At 41.8% G+C, this 21,389-nt stretch overlaps 1 protein-coding gene across 1 annotated transcript in view; it reads right to left on the bottom strand.

The window, feature by feature from the left end:
• The window catches only part of cdh13 (cadherin 13, H-cadherin (heart)), a 265,858-nt gene that overhangs the window by 170,973 nt on the left and 73,496 nt on the right, over positions 1–21,389 (bottom strand). The window contains exon 2 of the mRNA XM_061775059.1: positions 19,035–19,152. Coding sequence (XP_061631043.1) covers positions 19,035–19,152 — 118 coding nt within the window. The remainder of the gene's footprint in view (positions 1–19,034; positions 19,153–21,389) is intronic.

Genomic DNA, 21,389 nt, shown 5'->3' with positions numbered 1-21,389 from the left:
TGGAACTTAGAACATCTGACTACATGATGTACCGTATGTTGGATTGATGGAGGCCGGATTTAGGGGGAAGCACTACTCTCCTCCTCCTCACTTCCTTCGATAAATACTTGTTTTTTATTTGATTTCCTTCTTGGCAAATGTGGACCACTGAAAATCCTCCTTTCTGAAATATGCAGTCACACTTGCCTACCGATTTTATACAGTATGTCTGTGGTACACTAAACAAGCTCTACATTTGATGTCAAGAGCATAAACTATGCCTCTGACCCAGTCTCACTTCTAGAAAGCCCAAAAGACCACAAGGACTCTCCACTGTTTATGCTCTGAAGTGCTGGCAGGCTTCTGTGTAGAACTTCAGTCGTTGATGCATTTCTCATGATGCATTCCAATTCTGCAGTTTTGCTCTGGCTTGAAGGGATTATCCCTTTAGAGTACTACGGCATTACAGACATCCTGGCAAAAGAACTCAACCATCAATAAGGCACGCCTACCCCTTTGTGACAAAAAGTACACATTAATTAGCTGGTCACAGAGCACAAATATATGTCAATTATGAAGTACTGTCTACACTATATTTGGTCCGGATAATGGGATTTTGCTAAATTATGCACTTTTTCGGGCTGTTCAAGAGAGGCTGATGTGTGATACGTAATCGATGGCATGAATAGTATTGGAGAGCCACTCGGCTGATGTGGCAAATGTCTGAAAATGAAAGCAAGTTGCTCAGTTCTGCAAATGTGTGTGAACAGAAGAGTGTTTTCATCAGTTGGAGAACAGTCAGCTAAAAGCAGGGAGGATATGAGGACGCAGGAGAGAAAATGAACTTAAAAACCCAGAGATTCATCATAAGAGCTTTTTCCTGTGCACACGTCTGGAACCTGAATCAGCTTGTGGATCATATGTAAGCTACTGTAAAAACAGCACTTACAAAGTCAACATTTCTTGGTTGAGGGGCTCACAGAGGCGGAGTCGGCATTTTTGACGGTTTACACCGGACGTGTCCAACAACACAGTTTTAGAGACTAAAAGCAGGTGTGTGAAGTTTCTTTACAATGTGACTTGATGTCTACACTACATCATTGACAACATACTTGATTTAGGAAAAGTTTTAATTACATTGTTATCGGCTAAACATATCAATAGAAACGAAAATTGCACTTCTTTGTATGCTCATTTACACATTTCCTTGTCTCCCACACGGCGCTTGACTTTTAAAAGCCATGTTGAGTTGTTGCCTTTTTAGATTTCAGCCTTTACTGACCTAATCCCTATCAAAAGGGTCGTAGAAACTGGACATTTGACCTCTAAATGAAACCCAACTAACAGTTTGAAATGGGGCTTGAGACTTCATTGCAGCTGTAAGGTGTCTGAATGTCAAATGTCGAGCCGATGTTCTTTGGAGCCTGTCACGGTGCAAAATATGACAACAGACGATCGACGCACAAAGATTTTACGTGACCATAATAAAGCTAGTAATTGGAAACGCACTCAGCCACTTCAAACTTAAACTTAAAGTGACACCAATGAAACGCAGCTTACGGTTTAGTTTTAATACAGACTACAGCAGAGAAGGGATTCTAAAATTATGATTACTTTTGCATTGAACACCCAAGTCGGAAATAGCTGCCAACTGCTGTGACACTCGAGCAGTGTTGCTGTGGCTATCTGACACACACACACACACACACACGCGCGCACACACACAAACATACTGTAATTTGACAAACAAAGTGATATCAGGCACCAAGCACTGTATTTGGGCTTGGCAGATGGATAATCTTCCAGGTTGAAGCCCACGGAGTTACTCGGCAATCCCCCCACCCGCGGCAAAAACAAAACTTTTCAACCAAACTATGTCATATTTTAATTATTTCTAGTCTCCCTAGTCACAGTATGACATTTATACTGAGATGTTGTTTTTGATTCTGTTGTCCAAATTAAATGTATTTCAATGAATTCAATTACATTTCATGTATTTTAGAGCAAATCATTACTGAAACGGAATGCTTGTTGATAAAGGAAACTAGGAAAGAAAAACAGGCCACATTTCTTCATCTCTATTTCTATTTTTATTAAATACCAACAATTATTTGTCATTTATTATATGTTTTTAACAGTGTCAGCAGTAGTCATTTTTGCCTTAATGGTTGCTCATATTTGTATTATTACACGATGAGTATTGCCCTTGTACCCGTGTACAACACAGTTGAATAAAAGGCCAATTTATAGATGCGATATACTTCTTTTTCGCTGTGTTTGTGATGAACCACGCCTATTCAACTTTGAACACATTTACACCCACACCAATATTAACAAGTGAAAGAAGAGGAAAACATGTCAAGTGTGTCACCTTTCAAACACATTATTGTACAAAGACCAATAGTTAATAACAGGTTGGGGATGCTGCATTCAAATGCAATGTCAACGAGACCACCCATCAGTTCTATTTTGAGTGAGCGCACCATTATGAACAACAAGCTGCGACTTGCTGGATGTGGAAGTGTTTGTGATGTCAGAGGAACAGGCATTCTCAAAAAAAAAAAAAAAAAACCTAAACGCTTGTTTATGTCTTGGCAGGAAAGAAAAACTCGGGCTTATGATCAGAATAACACTTTTCATGTTGCATGGATGAACGACAGACAAGAAATGGGGAGTGGGCTATAAAATAATGAGGTGCGCGAAGATGGCAATGAAAGACAACTTTGTCGGATGTTTGTTAGCCATCCTTTGCAGCTGCATATTACCGTGCCATGTTTTTGGGACGTGGGAGGAAACCGGAGTGCCCGGAGAAAAGCCACGCAGGCACGGGGAGAACATGCAAACTCCACACAGGCGGGGCCGGGGATTGAACCCCGGTCCTCAGAACTTTGAGGCAAATTCTCTAACCAGTCGGTCACCGTGCCGCCTACATGGAAGCAGAACAACGATCGAAAACACACCGGCAAGTCAACCTCTGAATGGCTTAAAAAATGGTTTTGTCATGGCCCAATAATAATAATAATAATAATAATAATAGATTTTATTTATAGGCACCTTTCAGGCCATTCAAAGTCAACGTATGACCATATTTAAAAGAAATCAAGCAATTCAAAAAAAATAACCTAACATTAAGCATCAATTGAAATGGCAAATGATATTGGAAATGTTCACGTGAATAGGCAGTCCGCAATAGGTGAGTCTTGAATCTGGATTTGAAACTGAGTCTGTGTTTCGGAGGTCAGGTGGTAGTATGTTCCAAAGACAGGGGGTGAAAGCTCTGTCCACCACGGTGGACAGATGGGCAGACGGAACAGTGTGGTGGATGGAGTACGAAGATCTGAGAGACCGGGAGGGGATGGCAATGTACAGGAGGTCAGCAAGATATGGCGGGCCAAGGTTACTGATGGCCTTGAAGGTGCAGATGAGGATTTTATATTGGACAGGGAGTCAGTGGAGTTGTCGCAGGCCTGGAGTGATGTGGCGACCGGAGGGCGTCCAGAGTTCTGGAGAAGCGATCGTTTTTCTAGTGACTTATGGGGGCGACCAAACAAGGGACAGTTGCAATAACCCAGGAGGGAAGTGACGGAGGCAATTGATGTTTCATAAGTTAAAATCTGCAGACCAAGTGAAGTTGTTTATGTATGCTTGGAAGGAGAGTGCGCTGTCGACGATGACGCCCAGACTCTTAACCTGAGGGGGGGGGGAAACAGAGGAATTATCAAGTCCATTCATCCATTTTCCATGCGCCTTATCCTCACTAGGGTCGCAGGCGTGCTGGAGCCGATCCCAGCTATCTTGGGGCGAGAGTGGGGGCACTGAACTGGACTGAACTGGTCGCCAGCCAATCGCAGGGCACATAGAAACAAATAACCATTCGCACTTACAGTCAAACCTACGAGCAATTTAGAGTCGTCAATTAATCTACCATGCATGTTTTGGGGATGTGGGAGGAAACCGGAGTACCCGGAGAAAATCCACGCAGGCACGGTGAGAACATGCAACATGGGTTTTCACACTTTCCAAAATATGTATGTTAGGTTAAATGGAGACTATAAATTGCCCATAAGAGAATTTAATTACGATTGACTTTGCGACCAGTCCAGGATGTACTCCTCCGAGATGGATCAAAACACATTTTTAAGGATTTATTTATTTATCAAATGCACTCAACGGCACTCAATTTGACTCAGGAATTGCCCTAAATAATGAAACAAACAAAACGATTTTAAAAATATGTGTTGGATGATCCAAGGTGGTGTGCATCAAATTCAAACTAATCTGATTTAACATCAAGATATGGCAACAACTGGTAAAAAATAATGCAGTATTCATCTTGACAGTTTATTTCTGCTTGCCAAAATCCATCCATCCATCCATCCATCCATTTTCTGAGCCGCTTCTCCTCACTAGGGTCGCGGGTGTGCTGGAGCCAATCCCAGATGTCATCGGGCAGGAGGCGGGGTACACCCTGAACTGGTTGCCAGCCAATCGCAGGGCACATAGAAACAAACAACCATTCGCACTCACAGTCATGCCTACGGGCAATTTAGAGTCTCCAATTAATGCATGTTTTTTTGGGATGTGGGAGGCACGGGGAGAACATGCAAACTCCACACAGGCGGGGCCGGGGATTGAACCCGGGTCCTCAGAACTGTGAGGCTGAGGCTCTAACCAGTCGGCCACCGTGCCGGCTTGCCAAAATGTGCTTGCTAAATAATTTTAAAGCCGCAATTAAAACTTCCATGTTACTAATTGATGAGTAGCCGCTAAGTGAACAGCCTGTGTTGAATTAAACATCCATCCATCCATTTTCTGAGCCGCTTCTCCTCACTAGGGTCGCGGGCGTGCTGGAGCCTATCCCAGCTGTCATCGGGCAGGAGGCGGGGTACACCCTGAACTGGTTGCCAGCCAATCGCAGGGCACATAGGAACAAACAACCATTCACACTCACAGTCATGCCTACGGGCAATTTAGAGTCTCCAATTCATGCATGTTTTTGGGATGTGGGAGGAAACCGGAGTACCCGGAGAAAACCCACGCAGGCACGGGGAGAACATGCAAACTCCACACAGGCGGGGCCGGGGATTGAACCCGGGTCCTCAGAACTGTGAGGCTGAGGCTCTAACCAGTCGGCCACCGTGCCGGCTCGCCAAAATGTGCTTGCTAAATAATTTTAAAGCCGCAATTAAAACTTCCATGTTACTAATTGATGAGTAGCCGCTAAGTGAACAGCCTGTGTTGAATTAAACATGTATAGTTTATTCCAGGAGTGCTATTAGTTCGAGTTACTGGATGTACTGCAATTTGCATCAGAAATGTAATTTTGTTTTTCCTGTGCAATGACGGATACACACAGTCGTGCCTTCATGACAGGAAGGAAGTGAATTTTAATGTGTTGAGGAAGTAGACAGAAGACAGACATGTAGAGAGCAAGCATGTAATCATTGCAAATTGTACATTGATTGCAGATGGGTGCTTTGCACTCCTGGTGGCAGGCTCGTGGATCAGTCGGACACCGAGCGGCAGGCGGGCTGACAGAAATGCGAGCTATCGGAACGCCACATCACGTGAACATGCAAGCAAATAACATGCCTTTATATATCTACAAAGTTCACTTTTTTTTTTCAAAAGAAAATAGCACTCCTCCATTTACTGTTCCTCTTTTCATTTTAAGAGGACTTAGACATGACCACCAATCAAAAATCCTTTCTTCTCAAAACTGCTTTGTGTTAACTGTGCAGTCAGAATGTAAACTATGTTGATGCAAAATCCATTTCCTTGAAGGGGACTTGTGGCGGGATTGCGCCAATAAATCAAATAAATATCACTGCAACATAAATTCAAACACCAATCAATGCAAATGATTATGACTGGCACGTTTTCTGAGTTTGCATCCCGACTCGGGCTTTGCTGCGTGTGGCGTTTGCATCTTGTTCCCTGTGTTTGCCCGAGTTTTGGCAGGTACTCTAGTTTCATCTGTCATTCAAAAAACATTCCTAAATTCCTCATGGGTCTGAATGTATAATATATATTAAATAGTCCAAAAGGTGGACTACAACCTTTACCGGTCAGCAGTCAATCACAGACAATTGTGAATGGGGACATTTAGTGGCACTCCATTCTGTTTCCACTTTTCCTAACTTTAGATTTCTGGAGGCTACAGAGTGCGTTACAATATAGCATAGCTGATTTTGACAACCCTTTGGCCCAGAAACCATCTTGATAAAACCCTACAATGACAACTATATTTTTTTATTTCATCCAAATCTTATTCAATGCATAATTATCTGACAGAAAGAGTGATCCTATTGTCAAAGGCAAATGAATTGCTATTTTTCTTTTTGTTGCTTTGTCTTATGCATTTACATCAGCTGTTTGTTTAGCAGTCAGTGCAAGCTAATGACACTCATTATTCCCTTTCAAATATTAGAAATAATTATGGAACGATGTTTATATTTGCTCATTTCTTTAATGTAAAAACACCTGCACACTCAAATACCATACACACGTGCATACCCATTCAAAGTTATGGCCTTTCTTGTAATTACAGTCATTTGTCAAAAGCACACCTTGATTTATTGTCAAATGAATAATACAGCAGAAAAGAGGCTGCAAGTCCTTGTTACTGCAGCGACAGAATTTGATTAATGCTTCGCTATTACGAGCCTAAGAGTGGCATGATCCGGATATGCACCCTGGTAGGCACAGAGGGGTGTGTGGGAACATCGATACATGGGCCTACTCTTTGGATGATGGAATACAAGTGAGGCCTGGTGCGACTTGGAAAGCCGAGGTGGGGGAGTAGTTTGGGGAATGTGGGGTAGCTTATTGCTAAATTTAGTAAGTGGAGCAACAGTGTTTTTTCAGACAATAAAACTAAAAATGCTACATATTTTCTATATTGGTGGGAAAGGATTATTCTGCTAAATCAGAACATTCGGAGAGATTTGACCTTTCCTACGTACCGTTTATCCTCACTAGGGTCGCGGCGAAGCTATCCCAGCTATCTTTGGGCTTAACTGGTCACCAGCCAATCGTAGGGCACACATAGACAAACAACCATTCACATTCACACCTCCGGGCAATTTAGAGTCTTCAGTTACCCTACCATGCATGTTTTTGGGATGTGGGAGGAAACCGGATTAACGGGAGACGGGGAGAACATGCAAACTCCGTACAGGTGAGGTCGGATTTGAACCCGGGTCCTCAGAACTGTGAGGCAGATGTGATAACCAGTCGGCCGCTGTGCCGCCTTAATGTAATATATTAAAACAATCAAAAATAAAAAAAGTCAGTGAAGAAAGGCGAACCGAAGGCATAGTAACAACACAGAAAAGGAACCACTAAAACCGTCTTTCATATGTGGCATTATGGATTAATGAAATAAAGATAACACCCTTAAAAGAGTGTACCTCATCCCAGTCTTTCAGCGGTGAAACATAAATCATCTCAAACTCAAAGGCAAATAGCGGTAGCAGAGAGAGGGAAATAAAAGAGCTGTGGGAGATGTTTCACCAATTTATCAATAACCAAAAGACTATTTCTGACTTCAAGTACTTCTTAATTTTCAGGATGTTAAAAAAAGTCAGCGGGTGCTCGGAAGTGACACGTGGACTGTGCTTGTGAGCAGATCTTTGGTGCTCATTAATATGGTTTTGGGCCTCATGCTAACCAGGGGAGCTTCACGACCTGCTGATGAGCATCAAATAGTAGATTTGCCTCGGAATTCCAAGCCTGTAGAGATTCCCATTCATATCATTTATTTAGCAAGTCAAGAAATTCAAAGCTTATGAGTGGGGAAAAAAGGTTGGACCATAGAACCCTACCATATGCCCTGCAGGATCCTATTATTTATAAATGTGAAATGCCCTCCAGTTTACTGCAGCACTGCCGTAATAATAGTAATAATAATAATAATAATAATAATAATAATAACAATAATACAATCTCAGTCTTGAAGGCCCTAGCAAAAGTCTTGCTCGGTAGCAGTATTATCCATAATGATTGTGTCTAACAGCATACTAGACTGGTCCGCACCATTTTGCAGGGAGGCAAGAAAAGTACCATTTTGCTGAACTACAACACAATTGTAAAATCAACACGACTGTCATGTTTGTGTGCAATCACAGCAGACCTGGGAAAGAGAAAAAGTACTGCACTTTTAAAAATTACTTTTCAGAGAAGTGGGAGGAAAATCCTCTTTGAATGGCACTCATTACGTGGCCTTCATGACATACGTGTACCTTCACACGTACGTACTTTGAAACACGCTTAAGAATTGTAGCTTTGAAAATGTATGATGGTGAAGTCTTGTGGGAAATAGCATTACTTATTATCCTTTATACACTTGGTGGTGGTACAGTAAATAGTTCAGAAGGAATGGGAACGTTGCAATACTGCAATATTCGGAACCAGAAGCAACACCGAAATTTAAATTTGACTGAAAGTCCACATCTTTTATATGGATGCATTTGCCTGGTAGATAAAAACTATTTAAAGATTGCCACATAACTTTACTATTGAGGACTCAGGCATGAGTCAAAGGGGGAAAAAAAAGGTATAAACCTTTGCTGCAGATTTAGATTTTTGTCACAGGTCTGATCGCAGCCGCTACGACTGTGGACCCATATAAATAAAAGATTACCTCATATACTGTAATTACAGTATACAACACATTGATGAATAAGCAGTTTTGAAATCAGAAGACTATCCAAACATGTTTTTCAACTATTACATTTCTTTTCAAAGGGGGAATTGTAATAAAAAAAATGCTTGTAAATATCTCAATGGTATTACATCCATCCATCCATTTTCTTTTCCGCTTCTCCTCACAAGGATCGCGGGCTGCTGGAGCCTATCGTGGTCGTGTCATCGGACTTGTGGCCGCATGTCTTGGACACTCGGGTGCTGACCTGGACTCGAGTTGTGAGTAGGTGGGGAGAATACTTCTAAAATCTCCTCAATTCCACCGACAAGCCTTCCCATGAGGAAGCAGAATCTGGGATCTGTGAGGCGGGCTCTCCAATCAATGGGTTGAGGTCACAGAGGTGGTTAATTAGCTCCTCGGTGGCAAGGCCCCGGGGGTGGATCCGATCCGCCCGGAGTTCCTAAAGGCTCTGGATGTTGTGGGCCTGTCATGGTTGACACGCCTCTGCAACATCACGTGGACATCGGGGACAGTGCCTCTCGACTGGCAGACTGGGGTTGTGGTGCCCCTTTTTAAGAAGGGGGACCGAAGGGTGTGTTCCAACTCGGGGGGGGGGGATGTGGACTTTGTATCGGTCCGTTGTGGTGAAGAAGGAGTTAAGCCAAAAGACAAAGCTCTCTATTTACCGGTCTATCTACGTTCCTACCCTCACCTATGGTCACGAGCTGTGGGTCATGACCGAAAGAACAAGATCCCGGATATAAGCGTCCGCAATGAGTTTCCTCCGCAGGGTGTCTGGGCTCTCCCTTAGAGATAGATTGAGAAGCTCGGGCATCCGGGAGGGGCTCAGAGTAGAGCTGCTGCTCCTCCGCATTGAGAGGAGCCAGATGAGGTGGCTCGGGCATCTGATTAGGATGCCTCCCAGACGCCTCCCTGGTGAGGTGTTCCTGGCAGGTCCCACCAGGAGAAGAACCCAGGGACGACCCAGGACACGCTAGAGAGACTATGTCTCTCGACTGGTCTGGGAATGCCTCGGTATCCCCCCGGAAAGGCTGTATGAAGTGGCTAGGGAGAGGGAAGTCTGGGCTTCCCTGCTAAAGCTGCTGCCCCCGAGATCTGACCTCGGATAAGCGGAAGAAAATGAATGGATAGACTATTGTGGTACATACACTGAATGCCCCATTCACAACCACCTATAATTGACTGGCAGGTAGTACAGGGTGTACCCCACCTTTCACTCTAAAGCTGGGCATGCACTTTATGACTGTAAAGTATTATCTATAAATCCAACTCATATTGTACAATTTAGTGATCTCCATTTGAATGTCAAAGCTAATGGTTCAAGTGTTCACACAGTACGATCCAACTGAGAGCCGAAGCTTCATTCCACATATAGTTTACCTGACTGAGTCAGTGCTGTTCCACTTAGGTCCTGTTGATGTTGATAAGGAACATCACAAATTGTTGCCAACTGCCAACAAATCAAGACAGCGTCTCAGCTGTTCATGGAATTGGATGCATCCAATACAAATTTGAAAAATGATGATAATAAGCAAAGCAACATGCTAAAGTAACACGTTTTTCTGCCTTGATCTGTGCCAAAAACTCAAAGAATGAGATAAAAAAAAAAAGTAGATACCCTTCAAAACATGATTTTTACATGCTGTACACCCACAGGCACAATGATGCCAAACATTTGGGAAATCTAGTCATAAATCAGAATCAACTGGCATGAAAGAGAGGAATCAGATCATTATATACAAGTGGTCAGGAGCTGCAATCTCTTGTAATTCCTCCCTGAACACGACATGATTATGATGCTCAACAAGACCTGAAGTCAAAATTGCGTTTAAAAATGAATTAGTACAGTCAGCTAGGATAGGCTGTAGCAGCCCGAAGCCCTGTATAAATGATGGATGTTCAAAAAATGAATAAAAAAGAAAGGTTCATGAACATACAATTTATAGTCAAGATGAGATTTAAATATAAATTTAGAGAAAATGATATACTGATCAACCAAATTGAGGTGTAGGCATTGGATTATTTGTTACACCCAATCAAATACAGCAATTATTTGCAACATTGTCAGCTTGTCCACAATTTTCCGTGCAACCACGCCAGGATGAAAACCCAAATATTCCTGTGAAGCTTGAATTTTTTTCCCTTCAGCAATTTATTTGTCAATTGTCTTGCTGTTTCTCCACCATACTGGTCTTGCTTGGTCTGCCCGATTTATCTACAACTCTAAAAGCATCTTCCGAGGTCTTAAACTGCATAAGGATACATCGCTGACACAAAACTGAATTCATATCTCATTTAGACTTACCAATCTTTGATCATTTTCAAATTCCCTAAACCTTCCTGCCTCGACTCAGCATATTAAGAAGAAAACTATTTTGCTTCAAATGTGTGTCTACACATTGGGTTCATTTATAGTTTGAAATTCCCCTCTGAGGCGAGACATTTTCTGTATTGGTCTTTGTGACCTGGCCCTTTCCATTTGCTTATACAGTATTTTTCGATTTGCACTTGCATGAATTTTTAATGCGACCATAGGCCTTTTGAGGAAAGAAGAAAGGTACAGTGCAGAGCGGACGGCAGCGAAAACAGAGAAACACCTTTTTTGTCGATTAGACAAATGAAAAAAAAAAACACTGATGAGGAGTGCAAGTGATTGAATAAGAGTGAATGTTTCCACACATTGTATCATCATACATGACCATTAGCTAAGACGCATGTCCTTGAACTTGGGTCTGCGACAACAGGTATTCCACCTTTCAATAGTAAGTATATAAGGCGGTCTATGGTAGGTGGCAAAGTGCTGAGCTGAATTGACCTAAATCTGCATGTGTTACCAGGCCTGGCTGCAGCCTCTGGCATTTATAATGAATCACGCACTCACCATTATTTTTTTTGGGAACATAAAATGATACAAATGCGTTCTCGGAAGCCCTTTTCATAAAGTGATTATTATTATTATTTGTGCCATCGGTTTTCTCACACAGTTGCATGTTCAGCATATCTACAATCATTGGGGGTGTCGACTTTTAACAATTTCTCATGGCTAACTTAAACTATTATCGATAGTGGGGGCTTGGTGAGATATTAAAAGTTGGGGCGACAAACTCACAGTTTTTTCTATAGCAGCAGCAATCGTCTCTACTTGTTGCCCTGGGGTTTGTTGGGCAAACGCCAATATTGTATGGAGTTCCAATGCCCTCTTGTGTCAATTTTATGTTTTGTTAATACTAACCTTTGCTTCTTTACTCTTTAATAAGGGGCAACTCTGACGAAAATCTTTGCCTAAAATAGGGGCACTTCTCCAGAGAGTGAAGGGGTGCCGGCGTTGCTGTGTCTTAATTCTACGACAGTGCTTTTTGTGTGTGTGTGTGTGTGTGTATATATATATATATATATATCATTTTTAGTTTGTTTTCTCCTGTGTATGCATGTTGCAAAGAATGTTACTTGTGCTGTAGGATGAATACAGGTGAATATACTTTGAGGGGTACATTGGGTAGAGGTTTTGTTTTAGATTTGTAGCAAAGCAAAGCAAATTTATTTATATACATGATTAAAAGCATTTAAAAACAAAGAAAAAAAACAGCTTATAAACATTTAAAACAAAAATAAAAAAAAGAAAAGAAAAATACAATTAAAACAGCGTACAGCGCAAGGAATATCATTTAAAAGTGGAAATGCTCTAGAAAGCATGGGAAAAAAGAAGAGTTTTTAAACTGGACTTAAAAACATGCACACTTGGGGCTGACGTGACTTCTGTTGGCAACTTATTCCATTTGTGTGCAGCATAATAGCTAAATGCTGCTTCACCATGTTTGCTTTGGACTCTGTGCTCCACCATTTGACCTGAGTCTGTCGATCTCAGAGCCCTACTGGGTTTATATCACATTAGCATTTCATTCATGTATTCAGGACCTGCTCTTTTTAAGGAGTCCAGTCAGAAGACCATTACAAGAGTCAAGTCTACTTGAGATAAAAGCGTCATTGCCATTCGGTGAGATTGAGCACTTCCAATGGTTACAAAATATCTCCTTTCCTCCAGGTAGGATCTGAACCATTTAAGGAATGTTCCAGAATTGACACCTTTCCCGAGTCAGTATTCATCCTTATATCATTTAGCACTTTGATAAGGGCATATTCTGTACTGTGATGAGTTTGGAACCCTGATTGAAATTTGTCAAAAAGTCAATTTAACTTCAAGAAATGTCTGAGTTGGTAAAAAATAACTTTCTCAACAATCTTGGCTATAAAAGGGAGATTTGAGATTGGTCTATAGCTTGCTAACATGGAAGTGTCCAGCGCTCTATTTTTTAGCAGAAGCTTAATGGCAGCTATTTTCAGAGCTTTAGGAAACTCGGCTGAAGTGAGCAATTGATTATTTGCTGCAAATCAGCGAGCACAGACTTCGCAATAGCTTTGAAAAAGTCAGATGGCATTGAGTCAAGACAGCTTGTTGATGGTTTCAGATGCTGAACCGTTTTCTCTACAGTTTTTTGGTCAACTGTATGAAATTCTGATATGGTAATAGAGTTTTTCCTAGGTTGCTTCAGACATAGTATCATTTTATAATTTTGCTGATTTGTGCTAATATTTAACCTGATGGATTGGATTTTTCACTAAACTAAGCAAATTCATGGCATTTATCTGCTGTTAGGAGTTCTGGAGCTATCTGATTCGGAGGGGGGGGTGGGGAGTATGAGAGCTTGTCAACCACAGCAAACAGAGTGTCTTTGTCTTTGTCTGTAGCGGTCATAGTCAATTTGGAGTTTAGTTTTTCTCCACTTATGTTCTGCTTTCCTACACTTTGATTTAGAGGTCTTTACCATCATTGTGCTCCTCCATGGTGTTCTAGGTTTTGTCCTTCACCAAGGCCAGTGTTTTCGTTTTGGGTCGCTGAATGACGTACATGGTAAAAAATGCTGGCAGCCAATAACTTAACCCCTTGTCTATTTGGACAGAAACCGTCTGCCTTGTAAAGACGTCTGCGCTCCCAAAAAATGCAGAAATTGTCAATGAAACTCACGGATAGTGGAGTACACACTTCTTTGAGCCACTTATTTAATTTGACTGACCCTAGAGAAACGTTCATCTCCAAATCGTAGAAATGGGACAGGTCCACTAATAAAAACCTCAGCATCCAAACATTGCACTTTTGTTAGGAGATAAATGAAATCTTGCTTCAGTACCTCTGATTGCTGCTTGAGAACATCCAGGGCCCCTGTGTGTATAATGACATATTTCACAGTTGGGTGTTGATTAGTGATCTCCAGGATTTTTTAGAGATATCAGACACCATGTCATTGGTAAGACACAGTACTTTGGTGTTCCTCTCACTGCAAAAACGTTTCACATCCTTGACAGCTCCATCACCAACTATTAATCTTTGGGGTGCCATGTTTTTCTTGTATGACTTAGTTTCATACCTTTCAGGGGTGGTGGGGAATGAGCATTCTTGGCCAGGGTCTTGTAAAAGTGGCTCAAATCTATTTGTGAGTCTGACGTCAATGTTTTGCATTGACTCGCGTCCTTTCTTCTTGCCCTTTGCTGTAACGACCGTCCACGGCCGCTCACTCGGCGTTGTAGCAGCCCGCAACGCAGGCAAGCCGGATTCCTCGGTAATCTGCTGGTGTTTTGTCCTCCCTTTTAGATGTTGTCCCATATCTTTGGACTTTGCTCCCAGTATATTCCAGGGAGAACTGCTGGATGGTCCATTACTGTTTCCACAGTCCACATCAGTCCTCTTTGTTGAGATAAGAGGCTGTCTGTTAGCACACTTCGGATCACCATTTTGAAACATTGGTAGAGTAGTTTCATTCCCCGACTGTGCATTTACATCCACATACACTTCAAGACGGTGGATTTTCATTTCCAGGATTGACATCCTCTGCAGCAGTCCGTGATAGTCCTCAGTGGAAAAGATCGCTGGTCTTGTTGCTAATAGCAGGCTTGTGCTAATTAGCAGGCCACGCTCACGTAATGGTGAGAGGGTATCAGAACATATTGGAATATAGCAACAACTGACTGTATCAACACACACACAAAAAAATTATAATAATAAAATAAAATAAAAAAGTACAGTTCCACAGGTTTAAAAACATCCAGGAGTCGCTGCTTCAAATTTTTTTTTTTTAAGAAAAAAAACAAGCTCATCAGCAAGAAAAAAATGTAAACAGAAGCGAAGCAAGCATAGCGGGCAAAAAGCGTCTGCACTGTACGAGAGCGAGAGAAGAAGTAGTATGCTTTGGGGGGGTAGAAGATGGTGACTTCCCCGTTGAGTGGTAATTTGTGTTGTGCTCGTTTTTATTGTTTTTTGTGCTTACATGGCGTGAGTTAACAATACTAAACGGAATAAAAAATTTGAGTTACTGTTACAGCACAGTGCAGTCGCTAAAACTTGTAGCGTGGATGTATGTGCAATAAGCATGTTCACGCATGTGCTGGCATATGCATGGTTCTGTCCACAGCTTGTGAGCAAAGGGACCTCCACAGTGGGAGGCGTTTCTGCTGACAGAAACATATTCCAGGTAATGGAACCACTCTGTCGTCCCACAGCAGAGCACTGAAGCAGAACTGAGCTCTGTCTCCCACTATACGCTCCACTGAGCCTCCAGATGACAAAACGCTTCACAGAATGAGCAAAATCAAACAAAATAAAGTTTAAAAACGGTGGGGGGAAAAGATTAGCGTTGAAAGAATTGCTTATTGCTGTGTAGGTCGAAATACTTAAATAAAAACAACTGTTTGTAAATACCCGAGGCCATTCAGGATTCATATGATAAGTAATGGCATAGAAGTAGAAAACATCCTGTGCATTTCGAAACATTTGTGCTCAAGTATAGGAATTAATGTTCTGCTGGAGTCACACACTAAAGAGGCATACACAAGGAGGTTTGGCCACAAGAAAACTTGTTCCCCAATAGAAAACATTGCCTTGCAAAATAACATAACATAATTATCCATCACTGATTTAACAGAAATAACATGACATAAAAGCTTTCCAAAGGCCGTGCAAGTTGGCCGAACCTGACTGGAGCGGACCATCGCGGAAAAAGGACAGCTGTTGACTCACGCCCAAACATTGAGCGATTGAGCCCTGCACACACCGACACTTTCTAATGGAAAACTGTAACCCTGTATCGGGTTTTGAGGGTCCACATGTACAGTATATTGTACTCTATCACTATTATTGAACCAAAACAAACATGGCACTATTGTCAAGGAAGCAGTGGGTTGCCACAAAGAGAGGAAGTCAGGGAGAATAAAGGAGAAAGTATGGATATTTTGAGAGGCTGCCTCCCTCATTTACTTACTGTGCCCAGCGCGCTTTGTACATCGCTTGCATGCATTTTGGCGATAGAGACTGGACGCTTCACTATTTCATCTATTTCATAGATACATATGAAATTATAAAAATAGTTAAGTACGTTGTAAAACCCGCGGATTACGTTTGCCACGTTGTAACGGCGAGCGACGGCAATTGAATATCTGAATCGTTGCAAAACAGGCAGGTGGCTGACCGTCGGCCACTCGTGAAAATTAGTTGCCGAACCTCGCGTTTGGCCGCGTCGCTTAGTGTGTAGTGGGTTTAAAACTGCTGCTGATTGCACCTTGTAGACAGACATGGTGGCCTCCATATGTCACGAACTCCCAGGAGACAACCGTTATCGAGCAGATGAATATGTGTATACAGTATATTTGCAATTTGCAATTAGGGGTTGACCTGAGAAGTAGTTTGAGTACAGTGATTGAAAAAAAAAAGCTCTTCTGCAACTATTGAAAGATTATTACTCCTTTCAGAATAGGCACCAAATAAACAAATCCGAGGAAAGCTGAAAAGTAAATATGTTCACTTTACAGTAAATATTTGTTTTATTTTTATGTATTTTACGCATGTTTTTGGGATGTGGGAGGAAACCGGAGTACCCGGAGAAAACCCACGCAGGCACGGGTAGAAGATGCAAAGTCCACACAGGTAGGCCGGGATTTGAACCAACTGTGAGGCAGATAGACTGCTAACCAGTCGGACCCCGTGCCGCCTCCTTGGCAAGTCATGACTCTCAATTGAGCAAACTTTTTTTTCATGTTTTCATCCTTCTTAACATGATTTTAGGAGATTAAGTTGGATGCCCTTGCTGACACAACCCACCTATTGTTTATTCGCTTGGGTTTGGCAGAGGCTGGGTATTGGGGCACCGGCCAGGAATCGACCTGCATAAAATGCCGCAGCATGTACCACTATAAGGGTTGGGCATCATTTTAATTTGAGTGAGTCACTGATGGTGCAGTGGTACACTCACCTGACTTTGGAGCGGGCAGCGTGTGTTCAGTTCCCACTCAGTGACAGTGTGAATGTGAGTGCGAATGGTTGTCTGTGTCTATATGTGCCAGTTCAGGGTGTAGTCCACCTTTCGCCCGAAGTCAGCTGGGATAGGCTCCAGCGCCCCGCGACCCTAACCAGGGTAAGCGTTGTTGAGAATGGAATTTGAGCGATTCCGGTCCCGATTCCGGTTCGTCATTTCGAGTCCGGTTCCGAACGATTCTCGATTTCGATTCTTTTAGGGGGCTGGGTCAAAAAAGTTTGCATGGTTTAAATAAAGGGTGTCTAAATTATCCATTTTATTAGCAGCCTGCTGCATAAACTAAAATGAGCATTTTACTCATTTTACTCATGAGCATTTTGATATTAATATCAAACCTATGAACTAAAAGGCAATGTGTGTGGAAGTCAACCATCCATCCATCCATTTTCTTTACCGCTTATCCTCACGAGGCCAATTGACTTAAAACTCATTAATTATTGTTTCAGCTAAATGTTAGATGCAGCATTGTTCAAATAGTTATTTGTGACTTTTGTATCACTTCAAATTATTTATATGTGCAAGTTTTCACTTGACTTCCTGTTTTAACCATGTAGCCTTTTATTTTGAAGGATACGCACCAGAACTTGGCATTTCGGCATGAAAAGTAACTTCACATGACACCGGTGTATTTTGAAAACGAAAGTAATGGAACCAAACGCAACAAAACGTTAATTCCTTTACCTACCCACCGATGAGACACAAGGTTAGTGTTTGTGGTACTGTGAGACGTTTTAGCGAATGTTGTCCCAATTCATTGTGATGTAACGTTGCTAGTTTGACCTTTGGTGAAGTTTTAGTTCAATGTTAAGCTTGTAATGTGAATGTTTCTACTTTCTTTCCAGTATGGTAAAGTAATGAATATTTTATTTTTGTGTCTCTCATCAGCTCTTACGTTGGTTTGAAGACTAAACGCAAAAAAACATCAGCGCAAGAGTGCAACCCGGCGTTTAACTTGTTAGCTGCATCAATGTTGGCATAGACGTGTTTGATTGTTTCACTCGCCCAATTGACTGAAGTTCCGCGGACTGTAGGCTGAGGCTCGGAGCGGGAGGGAACGCGTCAGAGTTCTACACATCGTGAAAGCCTCCTTTGCACAATATAATCTTAATCCAAGTGTTGCACTGAGGTGACTGATCATTTATTTTAACATCGTTAACACTTTTGTTCACCGCTGCCGTTGGGCACAAGCACGGCTTTGTGCGTATTCTCCTTCGTTGGTTTTCGCCGCTTCTAGGCTAGGCACCGAAACTGGGAACCACATTTTTTTAATTTGAACGAACCGGAACGTTAGTCCCGGTTCCAATCGGTTCTCGATTCCCAACCCTAACCACTATATTAGTAATCATAGCGTGATCAGTAAATCCTAATCTTATTCACTGATCTTAACTTCATGCGCATTCTGTATCCATATATTTATTCTTGAACAGACCAACGAACCCCCTAAAACCTTGGTATAGCAGTGGATAACTCTGCTACGTTACAAGACCGGCAGCCAACGAAGCCTACGGCTGATCTCCATTGACTTTGCATCTCTGAGCAAGTCTAACAGTTTGCTCTGACAGTCATACACACCAGTAATCGTACACGTCTCTCTCTCTGTACAGGCCATTGCGTGAATTGATTACTCAGTAACGGCGATGGTTGTGATGAATCATGTCCATACATACATATATCCATGCAGTAACAGTTACTGAATGCATATGGACATCATTCATCACAGTCCACGTTCTTTTACATCCCGAATCATTGCATTGTAAGAAACATTTGCTATTAAAGTGATGATACAGTATATGCAGCCACAGATTGTGTCCTTTTCATATTACCCTCATTAGACCTCTAAATGGGTAATTGCTATAAAGTTATGGTTCGCATAGTACTAGGTCGGTGCAAATGTCTTTATAATCCCATTTGAGGTCTGTGGATTAACCCCCTCAATTCGATTCTCTTCGAATCTTAGTCCCAAAGTTTGAACTCCACTATGCAGACATTTTACAATGCAGTACTGTAAGAGTGTTCATTTCTCTGACCTTGTAGAAGTGGCAGGCCTTTCTCGAAAGTTGTCCTGTATGCCACCTGGTATTGTTTGACCTGGAAACCGGGCACACAGCCCTCACGGTGTCCTTCCTGTCGGCCAACCACAAAAGTCTGCAAAACAAAAGTATGGAGAAGTGACATCTGAAAAAAAATCATTTCATACTTTAAACGACCAAATAGCAGAAGTTTCCAGTGAGCACAGTTATAGTGAGGAGCACACCCTCTCGGTCTCAGGGGAATTACTGTCAGAGGTTCTGTTTATGCTAATAAGATGGGTCTCACTGTGTACTTTTGTAAGTGGATTGGAGGGATGTCAGTGCACTCTCCTGAGGGTTGTCTCACTGTCGGCAGCACTTCCTGCTGCTGCAGCAAGAGAAGCTTCGCAGTATCTTAAGCTTTATGAAAGACAGCTTGAGATATGTGAATTAATTATGTGGGGCCTCTGATAAGAGCATCCCACATAGTGAGCAACATTCGTTATTAGAGGATGCGGGTCAAGAGATGAATAACCACAAGCTATTTTTATATTGACAACAGGCTACCTTTTGGTGTCTTTGTGCAATTTAAATTCCATCTTTGGTGGGTACTTTTCAAATGGTGCCAAATTTGGCAGCCATGCCGCAGATAAGTTCTACACTTGTGAATGACTAATATATAATAACCTTAATGGAAAGAAGAATAGATTTCATAACTTTTCCCATTTACATTTGAAACTTTTTAACGGCACCTACCAAAATTCTGTAACTGATCTGCATTTGACCACTTTTTACCATCCTTCAATTAGCTAAGGCAAGAGGAGAGCTGCAGTGAAACAACAGGAATGGAATGGAATGTGAAAAAGCCAAAACATGCCCGTTTGTATTTCTTATCTTTTTTTTGTAACAAACAGTCACATGGCAAGAAGAAAGAACACAAAATCCTGGCTGTCCTCTACTGTCCTTTGTTTAATATGCTGTCATATTGTTTGCTGAATTACAGTGTATGATGTCACATTATTCATGTTTTTGATCCAGCTAAAGCCATACCATCTACGAACCCCTTAACGGGAACAGAAGCCAGGTAATGGTTTACTGTACTAAATTGTGAACTGTAACTTCTTCATGAAATGTGTCTCAAGACATCCAAATGCAATACTGGCTGCCATTCCGTTATCTTCCAAAGTACCAATTTCATCAACACATCCCCAACGTTGACCAACAGAAATAGTCTCATTCACAACAAAGGACTGACCTTAGTTGATAAGAGTTTTGAGCAGCATCTTTTACACAGAGACCCCACAATAGAGAAGAGAGTGGTCAATAAGCAGGCAGCATTAGTATTTTGCACAGACGCCAGCCAAGGCAGGATATTGCCATAGCTGTGGAGGCTTTTTACAAAGCGGCTTCCCAAAAATCAGACAATTAGATGCAGGATTATGTCAGCCTTTTTTGTGTGAAAATACTCTTCAGACAAAGGTATTGCGTTTAACAGCCGGGCGAGATAAGCAGGTGTAAGATGATGAAAGATGAGAGAAACATACATATGAAATGTAAATCAATCTTAAATATATCATTCACATAACATAAATGTAAAATGAATTCAATTGATTCATTCGACCCCATATTCGATCATAGAAATTTAGTCAGATGCCCATACAATAGTACATACTTTTGAATATCGAGAGATTTTTTTTTTTGAGATAACATACTGAGAACACATTCAGGGAAGTTTGGAGACATTTAGCTGAGGTGAGGTGGCATATTGCCAACATTCACCCCGTTCTCGGCTTGACAGACGCCTCATATATCATAATTCCGCATGGGCTGTCTGTAAGTGCATCTATGGGATGAACAGGCGCTTGCAGATGTTCAGCAATGGAGGTCATTACATGTTACATCCCATCAATGTAATCAGCGTACCCAGGCAACCTGGTGATTTTCTCCAGGTGTCAAAGTTATTATTTATTTTGATCACAAGGTTTCCTAAGCACCCTGAATAAGATACTTGTCAAAAGTGATACACGTCACGGCGAACGGACATTTTAAACGTGCGTAAAGAGCTATTATTCTATGTTCACATGCATGTTTCCCTGCAAATCGCTACACACGGCATTGGCAGACAGCATGAGCAAACCCGTAATGTATATGGGAAATGTAATCTAGACTCATTTACTCACAGCGAGGCAGCCGAAGAATACTAATGCCTCTGTTTTTAGCAAAACAAAAAAAGTCCCATACTGGACATTATTTCTCCCCCAGGAAGGCATTAAAATGTGAAGGTTGTGCAAAACAAATATGGCAGAATCGACTATACATTTCTCTCCATCATTCTCCTGACTGAGAATAAATCACATATACAGTCGAGGATCG

This window comes from Phyllopteryx taeniolatus, chromosome 5 (assembly GCF_024500385.1).
Source record: "Phyllopteryx taeniolatus isolate TA_2022b chromosome 5, UOR_Ptae_1.2, whole genome shotgun sequence".
In the NCBI taxonomy this organism is placed as follows: Eukaryota; Metazoa; Chordata; class Actinopteri; order Syngnathiformes; family Syngnathidae; genus Phyllopteryx; species Phyllopteryx taeniolatus.
The sequence above is the reverse complement of the archived record's forward strand: the minus strand, read 5'-3'. Positions and strand labels throughout refer to the sequence as shown.